This window comes from Lissotriton vulgaris, chromosome 3_1, assembly GCF_964263255.1.
Source record: "Lissotriton vulgaris chromosome 3_1, aLisVul1.2, whole genome shotgun sequence".
Taxonomy (NCBI): domain Eukaryota; kingdom Metazoa; phylum Chordata; class Amphibia; order Caudata; family Salamandridae; genus Lissotriton; species Lissotriton vulgaris.
This window is the reverse complement of record NC_141689.1, coordinates 655,183,061-655,198,534: the sequence shown is the minus strand read 5'-3', so window position 1 is coordinate 655,198,534 and position 15,474 is coordinate 655,183,061. Positions and strand designations below refer to the sequence as shown.

Below are 15,474 nucleotides of genomic sequence, written 5' to 3'. Positions count from 1 at the left end.
GCTATCAAGCTTCTTGGTTGGCGCATCGAACTTCACGGAGGTTGCAAACACCTGTGCACTCTTCAATGTGTTGCTTAAGTGAATAAGCACTAAGGCGTCGAATGTGTTGACTCCAGACACTTTGAAGGAATGGAGGGTGTTGTATGAGAGCAATTTGCTCTTTACCGAGGTTCCAGTATGCATCGGATTTTGTTTGTTTGTATTGGCCCTGTTCCAAAATTTCATATTCTACTGTTTGCTGACCTACCTGGTGCTAAATAGTTATAGGTTCTGAATACCATATCACATAAATCATTTCCTCACTCCATATTGGTAGTCGGAGTGCTCCTGTCTTACTGAGAGGTGGAGGAAACTGCTTTATAACATCACGAAATGCACGTTCACTCGTGGGCAACTTAGTGCTGAATAACAGGTGCTTATTGTTACCCAACTCAATGGTACTCATTTTATCGATCTCCGAATGATGAAAGGCTGAGTGGACCCGCCGGAATATGAACCTGCGACCATAAGGTCAAACAGTCCCCTAGAGTGAACGCATTATTCCACTGAGCCACCAGCCCCGGGGTTAGATGTGGGGGGGAGGAGATTCTTCAGGAGTGTGGCGTGATTGCTAAACGTTCGTTTGTTTCCCTCAAAGGTGGATTGTGGCTATTTCCTGCTCTAAACTGTGTTGTGTGTGCTCGGCCCAATGTCCTTTAAAAGTGGAGTGTACATATATATAGTACGTATGTATCATGCATTTAGAATATTTTGATGTGCTTTTGGTAGTCTCCATCAAAAGTACAGTGATGTTTTTTTTTATTATAGTGGAGTTTTCTCGTATCTGGTGTCAGTGTTCAGTGTTGGTGTGAATTGTGTGCTGCTGTTTGTACGGACTCAGTTTGGGTGGCGATAACCGTTGTTCTCTCTTTTGCGTGAGGTTACATTCTCTTTGTCTGACTAAGTTTATGTTCTTCAGATGAAGGCGGTTGCTATCGAGTGGTCATTAGGCGAGTGTGTACCTATTATATGTGTAACGTGTTACTGTCACCCTTTACTACAAGTTGCCGAGGAGTAGCTTTTCGCAGAGGCCAAATGGATTTTTTTTTACGTTAATTTTGCGGCTGCCAATGCTTGTTGAGTGATGTTTTCCCTTTCCTGTCAGCATGAAATTGGACTATTGGCAGATAAGGGCTTCCTTTGTGCAAGTGATACCTTGGGCGGAGCTGTGAATCTCGTCAGCCTCTCACCTGAGCGTGTGATCCTTTGCCTGTGTCTGCTGAAATCCTCACCTTTACTGTGAGTGACTGCTCAGCAGTACCGAATTCTTGTCCCTTTCGCTCTGTCCCCTCTATTTATTAACTTTCCCCTGCTCTTGCCTCTGTCTGCCATATCTGTCCTGACTTCCATATATATCTTCCTTCTACCCGCCTCACAGTGGCTCTGTATCTCACTGCTTTTCTTCATCCACCCCGCCCCACCTTTCCAACACGTATCTCTCCACTTTCCCTTCTATCCAGTCTCCGGTGATATTTCCATTGTGCACTATGTCTAGCTCACCACTTCTTTTTTTTTTTCTACTACATTACGTTAGGCCTTTTTGTCCCCTTTTTTCTATCCCTTCATTTCACTCTTCCCTACGTGCTCCCATTCTCCCCTCAGTCTTTGTATCTTTATTTACAGTTCACACATTTCTCCTCTTATGGTTTTCTTCTGTCTTTCGTTCTTTCTCTCCGGACCAACTCCTCTTATTCTGCTCTCTAGGCTCTACATCTCGCTCCGGAACCTTTCCATTCTCCCTTTCATCTCTGAACCCTCTTCTTTTCTCTGTACTACCTGTTTTTCTCCACTCTTTCATTTGCTCTTCACTCTTAATCTCTATTCTCCCTTGCATTTCTCTGTTCTCTTAACTCTTGCTCTCCTTCCCTTATCCCCTACGTCTCTCCGCACATTCCTCATCTGTCCTCTCCCTTTTATCTATCCATTCTCTGCATTTTCTCTTTATTCTTTCATCTATCTCCACTTTGTATGGTGTATCTCTCCATTCTTTCATTCCTTATCCTTGTGACGTGTAGCTCCGTCGCCTGGCTCCCTTAACTGTTCAATGTGTAAACACTGAGCCTGGCCCCAGGCAAGTGCAGGAAGAAAAATCTGTGCGTTTGACCTGTTAAGTAAACTGCTGCCTAGACCCTTTGTACTCCATAGAGGGCTTTTTAAGTGGGAGAAAAACTGGGTTCCTCTTTCTCCCCCTACCATTGATGGATATTAATGTTACTGTTTTATATTAATCAATGTACCCCATGTTCCCCTTCTTGCCCCGCTCTTAATGCAGACATGATTATTCTCCTTGGAACTGGAATAGATTGTACGGTATCTATCTATCTATCTATCTATCTATGGCCCTCCCTCTATCTATGGCCCTCCCTCTATCGATCTATCTACCTATCTATCTATCTATCGATCGATCGATCGATCTATCGATCTTTCTATCGCCCTCCTTCTATCTATCACCCTCCCTCTATCACCCTCCCTCTATCACCCTCCCTCTATCACCCTCTATCTATCTATCTATCTATCTATCTATCTATCTATCTATCTATCTATCTATCTATCTATCTATCTATCTATCTATCTATCGCCCTCACTCTATCTATCTATTGCCCTCCCTCTATCTATCTATCGCCCTCCCTCTATCTATCTATCGCCCTCCCTCTATCTATCTATCGCCCTCCCTCTATCTATCTATCGCCCTCCCTCTATCTATCGCCCTCCCTCTATCTATCGCCCTCCCTCTATCTATCGCCCTCCCTCTATCTATCGCCCTCCCTCTATCGCCCTCCCTCTATCTATCGCCCTCCCTCTATCTATCTATCACCCTCCCTCTATCTATCTATCTCCCTCCCTCTATCTATCTATCGCCCTCCCTCTATCTATCTATCGCCCTCCCTCTATCTATCTATCGCCCTCCCTCTATCTATCTATCGCCCTCCCTCCCTCTATCTATCGCCCTCACTCTATCTATCGCATCACCACAGCATCTCTCAGCACCATCACCGCATCACTCAGGGGCACCACAACATCACTATGCGCTACCACAGCATCACTGAACGCCACAGCATCACTCGTCACCACCACATCACTCAGCGCCACCACAGCATCAATCTGTGCAACCATTCAACAACTGGTTCAAATATGTTCTCTCAATGTTTCAAGCTTTATTACAAATGTCACAAAAAGATGTTAATATTTCAGTTCTGTTCTTGGATTTTCGTCACAATAAAAAACACTGAACATAATCTTCACAAAAGGTATTTACAAAAGTTTAAGCTATTGCCATTATAAATTACAATAACTTTTATTTAAGTATTAATTATTTAAAAAAATTAAAAGCCATTGTTATTTGTAATATCAATACATCTAAGTCACGTAAATACAACACATATTGCATTACAAATGCTATAGGTGTCACATTTGCGAAAGGTAAAACTATTGGCATTGTAAATGACAAAGCTATTAATTTCGCTATTTTCAAAACCAACACATTAATAAAAAATTTGTCATTTACAATACCAATAGCTCAAACTTTCCTAATGCGAGACCTATTGCATTGCAAATGCTTGTTTAAGCAAGTTTGGAGTGATATTTGGCGCTGCACCCGCACGTGCGGTCTGGTTACTGGCGCACATAGCCTTTGTTGCAGCGCACATAGACCTTATATTGCCGCACACAGAGGAAAAATATTAGAGGGACCATTGGTCATGGTCACTGTCCACCTCCTCCTCTAGAGGGGTGTCAGGATCTTCTGTTGAATTGGTAACATCAAACTCTGCCAGGATCTCCTAGAGCTGTATGACTGTAGGGTTTGATCCAGTTTTGATTTTGCTGGCTGGACATTTTGCTTAACTGCTACATATTAAATTGCAGATAAGTTGTCAAATTGCTTTTCTGGACTATCTCCTCTGTGCCAGGCAGTTAGGAAAGTTGGGACCTTTTTAGAAAATTGACTAAATAAAAAACACTTTTCTGATAGAGACTTCTAACTGCAGGTTCCTTACCTTTGAATTACCCAGTCTGGCTGGTTCCGCAAACCTTCGCATGTACAGTATCCCTTACCCACACCATCGGGTGGCTCGATTCAGCTCTGCACGGCAGAGTTGGTGCCGGATATGAAGTTGTCACCTATATAGGTGCTACTCAGGTGCTCGGATATCAGTTCTTTTCTTTGAGCCAGTTAGTACTGATCTGGAGAAGAGCTTCCCATCGGTCTCTTTTTGACAGACTGGTTTCAATGTTTTGTCAAAGATTTTTTCCTTGTGTGTCAAGGAATGACCTATAGAAAGGTAGGGTTTAAGCCATGTGGTGCCTGTCACTGTGCCATGTCAGTTGCCAACCCTCATCTTGTGTGCTTATGGTGTCTTGAGCATGACCACAACTCAGTCGTGCTCAGACTGCGGGGCCATGGCACGGAAGGCTTTAAAGGAGCAGTCCCGAAAGCTTTAGAACAATCTAAAATCTAATATATTTTTGGGTAGAAATGTTTTTGACTAAAGTCAATTGTGGATTTCTTTGTAAAATCACCCATTGACCAAGAGGTATCAGCAAATGCATAGCCTTGTACCAACTGCTGATTCACTAATGTGGAAAGCTGGCTGTTTATGTACTGTACTAATGTAGGGGCACACTATGCAAATAGTCCAGCCCTGCAAGACACTCATTATCCTGCAGGACTTAAATTCATAATCCCAAGTGCTCGATTTGTGGTAGTGTGGTCGAGCAGCTTAGGCTTATTAAAGGGTAGTGTTAAGCATTTGTTGCACACGCAGAGTAAACAAATGAGGCACACAATCAAGAATTTCTTTTAGAACAAATTTGAAAAATAGAACTTATTTTTATATAATTTTAGATCCAAGATCATCGGAATCGGGTAAAAACCTTCGGAGTTATAGATTTTTGTAGAAATAGAAAATACAGTTGAATAAGGGTTTTGAGGTTTGAGCCTTTAACTTGGTAAAGTTATCCTATGGGAGAAACGTACACTGCATGAATGTACTAACAATCTGTTTTGCAGGGTACCTTTTAGAACTTAGAATCTTAGGGTCCAAGAAACCAGCAGAAGTTCATTTTTACCTCCCTGGTGAGTCTCGGTGCGCAGGTGCTGGTCGCATTGGCAGCCTTTTGTGCTATACGTTAATCTATGGAAAAAGTCCCCTCAAAAGGAAGGCTGCAAGTGTGGGACCTGGGGACAATCCCAGCAGAACCCAAAGAGGAGCTCTGCTCTTGATGGTCTCTGGACACAGGGACACAGTTTACATGAGTCAATGCTGGGGTATTTATGAGTTACACAGCCACATAATGGCTTCTCTGAAAATGCTGATGTTTGATAAAAAAGATCTTGTCTTAATGAATCTGAACTGATGCCAGTATCAGATTTATGAAGACATGCACCCAGAGGGCACTTTATAGGTGCACCCCTGTAGTCACTTAGTGTGCTAGCTGACTGGTATGTCCAGCCTGCCTCCACAGATGAGTTTGTGACGCCCTGCAGATGAGAGCCCTCGCTCTCAGAGGCCACAAGGGGTTCTCACCTCCTCCAGCAGGATGGCTAGCAATTTAGCATATCCAGGTCAGAGCCTTCAAAGCCTCTGTCTCCTTTGATATGCGACCACGGCTTCCCTTCCAGACCTGGGCAGTTCCACCCCCTGCCTTGAGGACCATTTGGCACCAGAGCAGACAGGAAATTTGATATTCAGGAAGCGTGTTTGACTTACCGGCTAGTCACACCTCTAAGTTGGGCTACCTGAACTGGACAGCCAAAGAAGGGGTTCACCATCTTGTTTTGGTGAAAATAGAGACTTCTGGTTCAAGGTTATGCTTACTCCCCACAGGAAGTGTTCATATTAGGTATGTAGTCCTAGTGGTAGGTAGCCCATTGGATACTCCCCTAAATGCCCCTAATTTGAGTAGTTAGCCCCCCGACTCCCTCCACGGACACCAGACAGACAGATTCAACAACCTGAGAACAGAAGAAGGACATAGAAAAGCTGTCACCCCGCTAACTGAGAATCTATACCGAACTTTGCATAAAACCCTGCCTGGCTGCTGGTACCTCAATAATTGCAAATACCAGACTCATCCAATAGTTGTGCATCCTTCCCAATACTTGGAGAAGTTACCAGCACTTCACAAATCATCTAGCATCTTCCTTGGGTTGGAGGAGCCATCCCCTTGCATCATCAGGAACTGACCGCACTTGTCTGGTACACCTTGTTGTTGACCATCAGGGACACCGGGGGAGCAACAGATCAGGAGGAAGTATTTGTGGCTGTAGGTGGTCACCCCCGTATCTCTGCCTAGTTTTAAGATGCTAGACCTGCCAGGAGCTCTCTGCACCACTTTCCTGAGTAACGGAACACCTGCACCAGCCAAGTCTTGTTTGTGTTCCTTCCGAACGACCTGCATGGCAAGGGACTTCATAACCGACAAGATCCATGATCTGGCCCTGCTGTCTTATTTTTCACTCCTCTGCAGAACAAACCGTCAACCATGAGAGTCTCGGCTTCAATGAGAGGCAGCCAAGACTCCCTGAACCCGGGCTACACAGCCCAGGGCTGTGACTCCTGACTGCATCCTCTTGGTCTAGGGGTCCTCAAAACCTGAACCCCTCCTTGTCCACAAGTCCCCTTTAGCAGCCTCTTTGTTTCAGGCACCGTTGTCCTTACCAGTGAGCGCTCAGGTCAACCATCCCAGGACCTCTGAATGCGGACACACCAGGGCAGGTAAACCCAAACTGCTGGTGGTTCTTTGGACCTTGGTCCCTGATGACCTTAAGTTCTGAAGGGCATACCCGTCTGCAAATGCATGTTTAGCATATATGTTTTCCCTCCCGTAGGATAATATCATTGTGTTCGAGAACCATACCTCAAAAAGTTATTCAAACATTTTTACTGTTTTCTTGTAAATTCCATAACTTCAAAAGTACTTACCTCATTCCAAATATTTTGGTTTATAAATTCATATAAAAATCTGTTATTTTTAAAAATTAGTCCCGGATTTCTTGAGTGTGTGTCTCATTTGAGTACAACAAGTTCTTAACACTCCCCTCTGATAAGCCTAAGCTGCTTGACCACGCAACCACAAATAGAGTATTTAGGATTATTAAAGTAACCCCATGTAAACCAATAAGGGTCATCTGGACTTACTGCATGGCGTGCCGTTAAATTGACTCACCACATAAAAAGCTAGGTTGCCCCAGTATTGGAACTTTCATAGATTCACATGCTTTTGTATCATTCCCCGTCGTCGGAATGGGAGTCTCAGTAACAAAAATACCATAGCAGTAGGTACAAAAGAGAAAGAAAAAGGCCTAGGCCTCATTCCCTTTTGCAGCATGTTACCCTCTTTTAGTAAAAGAGACCAAACTTAGGCTTCAGCCAATCAGAAGTGCCTCACCCCTTAGAACCCTCCTGAAGGAGCCTCAGATTTTCTACCGCACATTTTGCTTAGGGAGTCTCCTTTGAGCTCTGCTCAACTTCTACTCTTCAGAGAGTTTCTTCAAGGTTTTTTCCTCAGATTCACTTCAGATTGTTAGCTTCCTTTCAGGACGTCTGACAAGGAGAAGAAGGCCCTTTTCAAGCCATGTTCTACCTGTGGCAAGAGAAGGCTTTTCATTGAGGATAAGCATAAAGACTGCATCTATTGCCTCTATCCTGACCACAAGGCTGCGGACTGTAAGATCTGTCGCACCTTTTCAACCAAGACCCTCCGGGACCATGAGGGTAGGCTTCTGACATGGCTCCAGAAGTTGAAATCCAGGAAGGATACTGTCTCCAGTGACAGTGAGGATTCAGCATCGGCATCTTCCTCAAGAAGGTCAGTGAAAAGGGGTAGGGGTTCCCCTTCTCCTTCTGTGGAGCGTCCTTCTAAGGCCTCAAATAAGACCCCCAGTGAGTCTGAGAGCCAGGGTCCAAGCAAATCTCCTCACCGAGGTGAAAAGGAGAGGGTAGGACCATCTACGCCTTCCAAGGTTGCGAAGACTGACCCAGCCTTCAAGAAACCCTCTTCCCAATCTTCTGAGAGGAGTTCCAAGTTCTCGACGACAATTGTCAACTGCGGAGTTTCCGTCGACGAAGAAATTGAAAACGAAATTAAAATTGGTTTAGTCGACAAGCTCGTCGACGGGGGATTCGTCGACGAGGGGTAACTTATTCCTTACTGTGAAACCACATCGATCCAGGCCTACACTGTTCAACATAGTCTGTGCTACTGCTGAAGGAAACAAAAATATAGAAATGGATGTGCAAGTATACATAGACTAACACGCAATTTACTTTACACAAGGCCATCAGGAATGATTGGAAGCAGAACGCAAGGTTAAAGGCAGTGATGAAAACAGATCAATGTATGCTTGGCCTGTCTTTCGCTTCCCACTGTGCTCATCTGCTTTGTTAGACTTTGGGCAGTGTAAAAGTAGGCTTGAGGCTCTTGCATTCTTGTTATAACTACTTTCAGTGCACAGTGAACCCCAACATCGTTAAAAGCAAAAGCAATGTAAAAGGGTACAGTATTGTTCAATGAGCAATGTATGCTCACTTCAGCACCCAATTTCAAGGCTTCGAATTTCGTACCTCCATTTTATTTGGATGTGGTGTAATGGAACTCATTTGCGAAACACATTGTCCTTGCAAGCTCAGCATCATTCAAAGCAGGAGTAGAAAAAAAACATAAGCAGTATACATTTGTTGCAGCTCCCAAATGCCTGTACTACACTTATAACACCTGTGGTTTGGCATGTTTTGATGCAACAGAGAACCTAACATGCTCTCTGTTTCCTTTTATACCAGATGAACAAGTTTCCTTTACAACTACTGCATTGGCGAATAGTGGGAACTGCAGGAAATTGTAGCCTGACGAATATATAAATGGATCAACTGTAAATTATTTTTCTGAACACAGTGGTTATCTCATGTGTATAAGTGCATACTATACATGAAATTCAAATTGCAGTTGCATATTGTAACATTCCTTCATGCTTTAATTGCATGTTTGTCAGGCTGTGGTGCAATGGAAAATAAACAAAACTAACAGCACTTGTGTGGTCGTCACTTACACGACATGGTACTCGTTATTCATGAACAACTGTGAATTTTAAAAAACAGAATTTTTCAAAATCAGAAGTAAAAGAAGAGAGTGTTCTATAGAAAATACAAACAGTGACCTTTAATACATTTTGTCACATTGCGAGGCAACTAAGAACCAATCACAACATGCAACATTTTATTTCTTTAGCACCCGTTACATGGCATTTGACAGGGTCAGCAGACCTCCTGGACAACTACTGCATTGCTCAGGAGTGGGATTAACAGTCACTTGCTAACTTCATGCTACCGTCCCTGCATTGGCTATTAGTGGAATATGGGTAACAATTTAAATTAATTTGGCTTTACTAAACACTTGTTTGTGCTGTTTCAGGAGCCAACCCTCGACAGTTAGGCAGTATCTCCAAGAACCTAGGACAGTGGAGAAGTGTGGCTCACTGGTTAGAGGCGGCAGACCCGTAAGCAGAGGACGGCCCGGGACCAGGGTTCGATTCCCGACGCGGCAGGGTCGTGGACCAGGGTCAGCGGACTCGATAATTCTCGCCTCTGTGCCTACTCTAGTCAGAGACCACACTCGGCAACTCTGGGCATCAGCTTGCCTCATCTTCACAACGGCCCCCCCAGACCGCCGGGGATGCTTGGTCGCATCTTAGAGATACCCATCAGGGACCATCTCTCAGGGTGAGCCAGGACGGGTTCCCCAGCGGTCGAAGCGTGGAGATACTCCTCCGGGAGTCGATTCCTAGCGCTATATAAACCCGCAATTAAATTAAATTAAATTAAATGTCAGCAATCTATTATTCATAGCTTAGGAAGATCGCTTAGATCTTGTGCATGGATTCTGGCCTTTTGGAACATATTTGGCTCCCCCCCCCTGAAAGTACAACCCTACCACTAGCATTTTTTTGCACCACCTGAAAACCAGTATGTTTTGACAAGTTCCAAACAACTGGTAACCAAGAATAGTTTGACCCCTCAAATCATTTGTCTGTGGAGATCACACCATTTCCAATTTTGACTCACTTTTGTCCGCCTAAATAATTTATAAACACACCAATATCAACTTTCCTAGTGAAATGGTTGTAGGGATCAATGTTTTGTGATGTGACATGGTTTGTCATTGTATGAAATAAATTCAATATATTAATAGAACTGATGCAAAACCACTAGTCTTGAACTTTTCTACTCTGTTTTCATTTTTTGTTTGAAATTTGTAAAAAAAAAAATAATAGTTGTCTTTTTCCATCTGACATCCTAGAACAGCTTCAATGGCAGTGAAGGCAGACGCAGTAGAAATCGAAGATACTCTGGTTCTGACAGTGATTCCCTATCAGATCATAAGCGGCCAAAAAAACGCGGGAGACCAAGGACAATCCCACGTGAAAATATTAAAGGATTTAGTGATGCTGAGATTCGGAGGTAATAATGCGATTGCAATTTTTCTTTTAATTTTTACAAATATGCAAGTTTGCTCCTTTTCAAAATTCATCATGGGTTCAAGCAATCAGGCTTGCAGATACATTAGCATTGTGGCACTTCAGCATAACCACTTCTTGCAGGCTGGAAAATGTTGGAATGTGCTAGTGAAGGCTAAGAAAAATAACTCCTTGCTGTCTCAGGTGTTGCAGTATTCGCTAGAATTTGTAAGACTCGTGGACCACCTCCAGTAGATCTAAATTGTTAATTGACAAGCCATAATGCATAAGGAATGCTGCGAAAATTATGGCTTCTGCCCTGCAATCAATATTTTGCTTCAAATGATCCATAGTTAAGTACATTGAAAAGCAAATTTTGGAGGGCTTATTATCAAGCCAACCCTAAACTGTAGTGTTTGCTTTTCCTTCTTTGTGTCTGGTGGGAGACCACTTCACTGCCTGCTGTTGTCAAAATTTGCTCTTTTTTTCTGACCTGGGGAATAGAAAATATGTGATGCTTAGTATAACATAAAGACCATGTCCCTGCTCATGGGGGCCCAAACAATTGTAGCAAAACAGAAATCCTTGGTACATGGGATGTACAAATTTTACTAAAAGTAAAACATGCACATCGAGCTTAATGATCTCGGATTTTGACATAGAACTACTTAAACTTTTTTCACAGTAAGCATATTTATTTTTATTAGAAGATTTTCAACTTTGTAAACACAAATGAAAATATCATACAATAATGCAATATGTATGAGGTGCGTATCACTTTGTGTACTTGTGAGTACCCACTACAAATGTAAAGAAACCTGGAATTGAAAATACAGATGTATATTGTGCAGGAGAAGGCTGAGTTATGTAATTAAATGTAAGCCACCTCTATAACTGGACCTGGAACATTTAACAAGGGTGCGAAATTGGAGCAAGAGCAAATATAATGTTCGAGGCATGTGCACTGTAGATTCACATGCTTTGCATACTCCTGCCATCTACTTTTGGGTCTGGATGTTTGCAAGTTGTTTTTTCTTCGAAGAAGTCATTTCCAGTCACAAGGTAAGGTGACTCCTCTTTTTGGGGATAGTGCGCATGGGTATCGACTCCACTGTTAGATTTTCTTTCCGCCAATGGGTTTGGATGTGTTTTGCAGCGCTCCGGTTTGAAACTGTTCTTTGGGATCCCCTCGCTGTTCAATCCACTGTACCCTTTTCGTTATTGGATCGTACACGTTTCACCATCCTCTGCATTTTTAAAATTTTAACAAAATCTCCATTTTCAATCAAGACTAACTATTGGTGGCCTTCAGGCCTAGCTGCGTCAGTTACTTCCACTCAGTCACTAACATAGTCTTCTGCCGATGGAACGGACTCCGTTTCAATTCTGTCCTCAGGGCCACTCCAAATATCTGCCCAGCGACCTCCATAAAGTCTGCAACTTGTGCCTCTCACTAGAGCACAAGGAAGAAATTTGCAATGCTTGTTGATTGTTCTGGTCTAAAAAGACTTTGCAGCACCGTTGGGCTCGACGAAGGGGCATGTAGGGGCAGAACTTCGAACGCACCCCTGTTATCTTTGGAGAAGATACCAAACAGGAGGAGATATAAGCATAAGCAGAGGAAGAGGCCTTCTCTGTTTATGAATCGGATTCAGAACTAGAGATCGAAGACGTGCCATGAGTACAAAAGCCCCCTTGCCCACCACATTAACAGCCACAACACAAAAGGCTTCTGGGCCACCATTGCCTTCTGGCCATGGTCGGCACTGAGAGACTGCTTCTATGCCCCCCTTCAGGCTCGGCACCTAAACAGCACACCAAGCCTTCCGGATCGGGCTCGAGCCGAGAAAAGACACCCTCGGAAACTGAAACCTTCGGCTCCATAGGATAAAAAAGACCAATGCAACTCGTCACCGAACATTTTGACTCCGAAAACAAAAAATGCCCTTCAAAGTTATGCTTATATCCAGACAAGGAGTCAAAAATGAATAGATACATAAGGCAAAAGAGTGGCTGCACAATCCGCCAAACCATTTATTTATTCATTTGTTTGTTTGTTTATAGAATTTTATAAAGCTCTAGCTAGACCTGGAGGTATCAGAGCACTTTACATGAATGAGGAGTAAGAAAACAGTTCTACTTGATTACATCAGTTACTAGAGCATAAATAACACAAAAACAAGTCCCATGGAGCAAAGAGGGTGAATGGGGGAGGGGCATTGAGTCAAGAAGCTGGAAAACGGACCAAGTCTGGCAAACCGTCAATGGAAGAGTGCACATCAGGGAATCTTCAAAGTCAAAGTCCATGACCCCACTCTTCGGTTGGGGTCAAAGAATCGCGTCATCCAGGGCCAGCCTCGCTCTCTGTGCCAGAGCACCACAGGTAGTGGAGAGGTCCAGAAGGAAGGGGCGAAAAAGGGTGCCTCGCAGTAGCCATCCTTATCAAAAGGGGTATCTGAAAGAAACAGGTTAGTATTAGATTTCTTACCTTAGAATATCCCCAGGCTTCATTCTGGATCCGGAAATTTTTGTGTAGCAGTACCCCTGCACGTCGGTAGGCGGTTGCTGCGGCTTCGCGTCCGTCGTCGGTGCCGGGAGGACGTCGCCGGAATACTTAGACGCCGCACTCGCGCGCTGACGTCAGTTCTTCTTTTATCTGCGCCAGCAAGCGCCGATACGGAAAAAGTGGTACCCTTAGTCATTTTTTGCCTAAACTTTTTGATCTTTTTGATCTGTTTTTCGAGTCGAACGACTCCATCGGTGCCAGTAGGGATGCCCGGGTTCAAACCCTGTGCCGACTGCAACCGACTCTGATGTCGGTTACCGACCCCCATCGCTGGTGCTTGCATTGCTTGTGGCCCGACCACGATGACAAGTCGTGCCCTGACTGCCGGGCCTTGACGTCAAAAGCTAGGTGGGAGCGGTCCCTTAAGCGCCTCGAGCTCCCGCAGTCGGCCCCGCGCCGATCAAGGTCCTGGTCCGGGAGGAGGTCGAGGGACTGGTCACGGGGCCGGAGTCATCACAGCTCGGCGAGTCGACACCACTCGTCGGGCTCCAAGTCCTTAGGTATGAAGCACAAGAAGTTGAAGAGGCGACACCGCTCTTCTGATTCCCTGAACCCCCCAACCACCCCCCCCCCCCCCAAGCCCCCCCCCCCCCTTCCCCCACGCTCGCGCGATGCGGATGAGGGTTCCGGCGACAACGCCCGCCCCGCAGCCAGCTCCATACCCGCCGGTCCCTGGGCTGAACGCGGCGCCGGAGGAGATCGACGCATTCCTTGTGGCCATGAGGAATTGATCAGCAAAACACACAAGATGATGGTCGGAATGTTGCACAATGGCAAAACATTCACCCCAGTCACAGATTTGGGTTTATTCCATCGTTATTTTGCTCACTAAGCCACCCCAGTTCAGACATGGCCATATGAGGAATTGATCTGTTTCGACGGGCCCTACGGAGGTGCCTTCGGGCCCCGGGGGTTCGTCTGGGAGGCCTAGCGCGCCGGCGGCTGCTTCGGTCCAGGCGCCGTCGGCGACTTCGGTCCCGACGCCGCAGACCCTCACTGGATCTAGGTCCGGATCCAGGTTGCTGCTGGTCGACCTCACGACCCCTCTGCCGACGTCGAGCCCCAGGGTGTCGCCCCCGACGCCGCCCCCGGACAACATGGTCCCCGATTTCCCCCCTCGATCCGGTTCAGACATCGGAGCGACGCCGCATTCTACGTCGAGAGAAGAACATTTCTTCTATGATCCGGCCCCATCAGTTGAACCCGAGTACCAAGAGATGGAGGGCGAGGCGGATTGGGAGGGGTCTGAGGACCATCTGGCACAGGAGTGCCAGTCTTTTCAAGACTGGGCAGGAGAACTAGGGGTGGCCAGTGGTTTGGACACTTCGCCAAACTCCTTATTTGTCTCCCCTCCTGCCGTGGCAACGGAGGAGGTGGCTGCCTATAATGTGGTGCTGACGAGGGCGGCCAAGGCCTTGGCTCTTAAACTCCCCGTCGCGGCCGTGAGGACTAACCTCCTCACTGAGGTCCTTAACCGCAGGCAAGCTCTTCGGAGCACCTACTGCCGTTTAATGAGGCCTTAACAGACGTTCTTTTGGGCACTTGGTCCAGGCCCGCTACAGGTCCCCCTGTAGATAGGAACGTGGCCAGATGCCACCGCCCGGCCCCAGGCGACCCTAGTTTCCTGTCCACCCACCCCACACCCGAGAGCCTGGTTATCCAGGCCTCTAATTCCCAGATCGCATTCCCGACAGCTCTCCCTGATCAGGAATCCAAAATGTACAAACAATATGGTAAAAGATGTTCTCCTCACTAAGTTTGGGGTTGCGGTCAGTCAACACCGCATGCCTTGTGGGCCGTTATACCCACTCTCTGTTGGACACGGTCGCGGACGTGCTGCCACAATTCCCGGAGGAGGCCCGGGCTAAACTCACCCAAGCCCTTGTGGAGGGTCGAGATGCAGCACGGTATTCCATCCGATGTAGGCTGGATACAACAGACTCTCTAGGCACGCCGATTGCAACGACGGTGGTGGTTCGCCTCCAATCCTGGCTGACGTCCGCCAACTTTTCGGCTGATGTCCAGAACACCCTTATGGACATGCCGTTAGATGTCCGTCGCCTTTTTGGCGACAAGGCAGACCGTGCGCTTGAGCACTTTAAGGACTCGAGGGGTAACGGCCAAGTCCTTGGGCCTGTCGGCCCGCACCAGCAAACTGCTGCCTTTCGCTCCTTTCGTGGCCAAGGAAGTGGCGCCCCCACACGTCCTGCCAGCCACGGGCCGCAGACTAACATCCAGCGCGGTGGGGACAACGGCGAGGCCAGTCCACATCCACCCCCGCAGCATCCACCTCAAAGCCCTCCTAGTCCGAGCTTTCAGGCTGGTGCAACATCACATCGGACAGGTGGGTGCTGCAAATCGTCCGGAGGGGCTACTCCCTCCCCTTCGAGGCGACCCCTCCAGCCATGCCACCGCAATA

At 46.1% G+C, this 15,474-nt stretch overlaps 1 protein-coding gene across 1 annotated transcript in view; it reads left to right on the top strand.

The window, feature by feature from the left end:
- Positions 1 to 15,474, top strand: part of CHD1 (chromodomain helicase DNA binding protein 1) — a 1,544,591-nt gene that overhangs the window by 912,440 nt on the left and 616,677 nt on the right. The window contains exon 24 of the mRNA XM_086960963.1: positions 10,333 to 10,493. Coding sequence (XP_086817089.1) covers positions 10,333 to 10,493 — 161 coding nt within the window. The remainder of the gene's footprint in view (positions 1 to 10,332; positions 10,494 to 15,474) is intronic.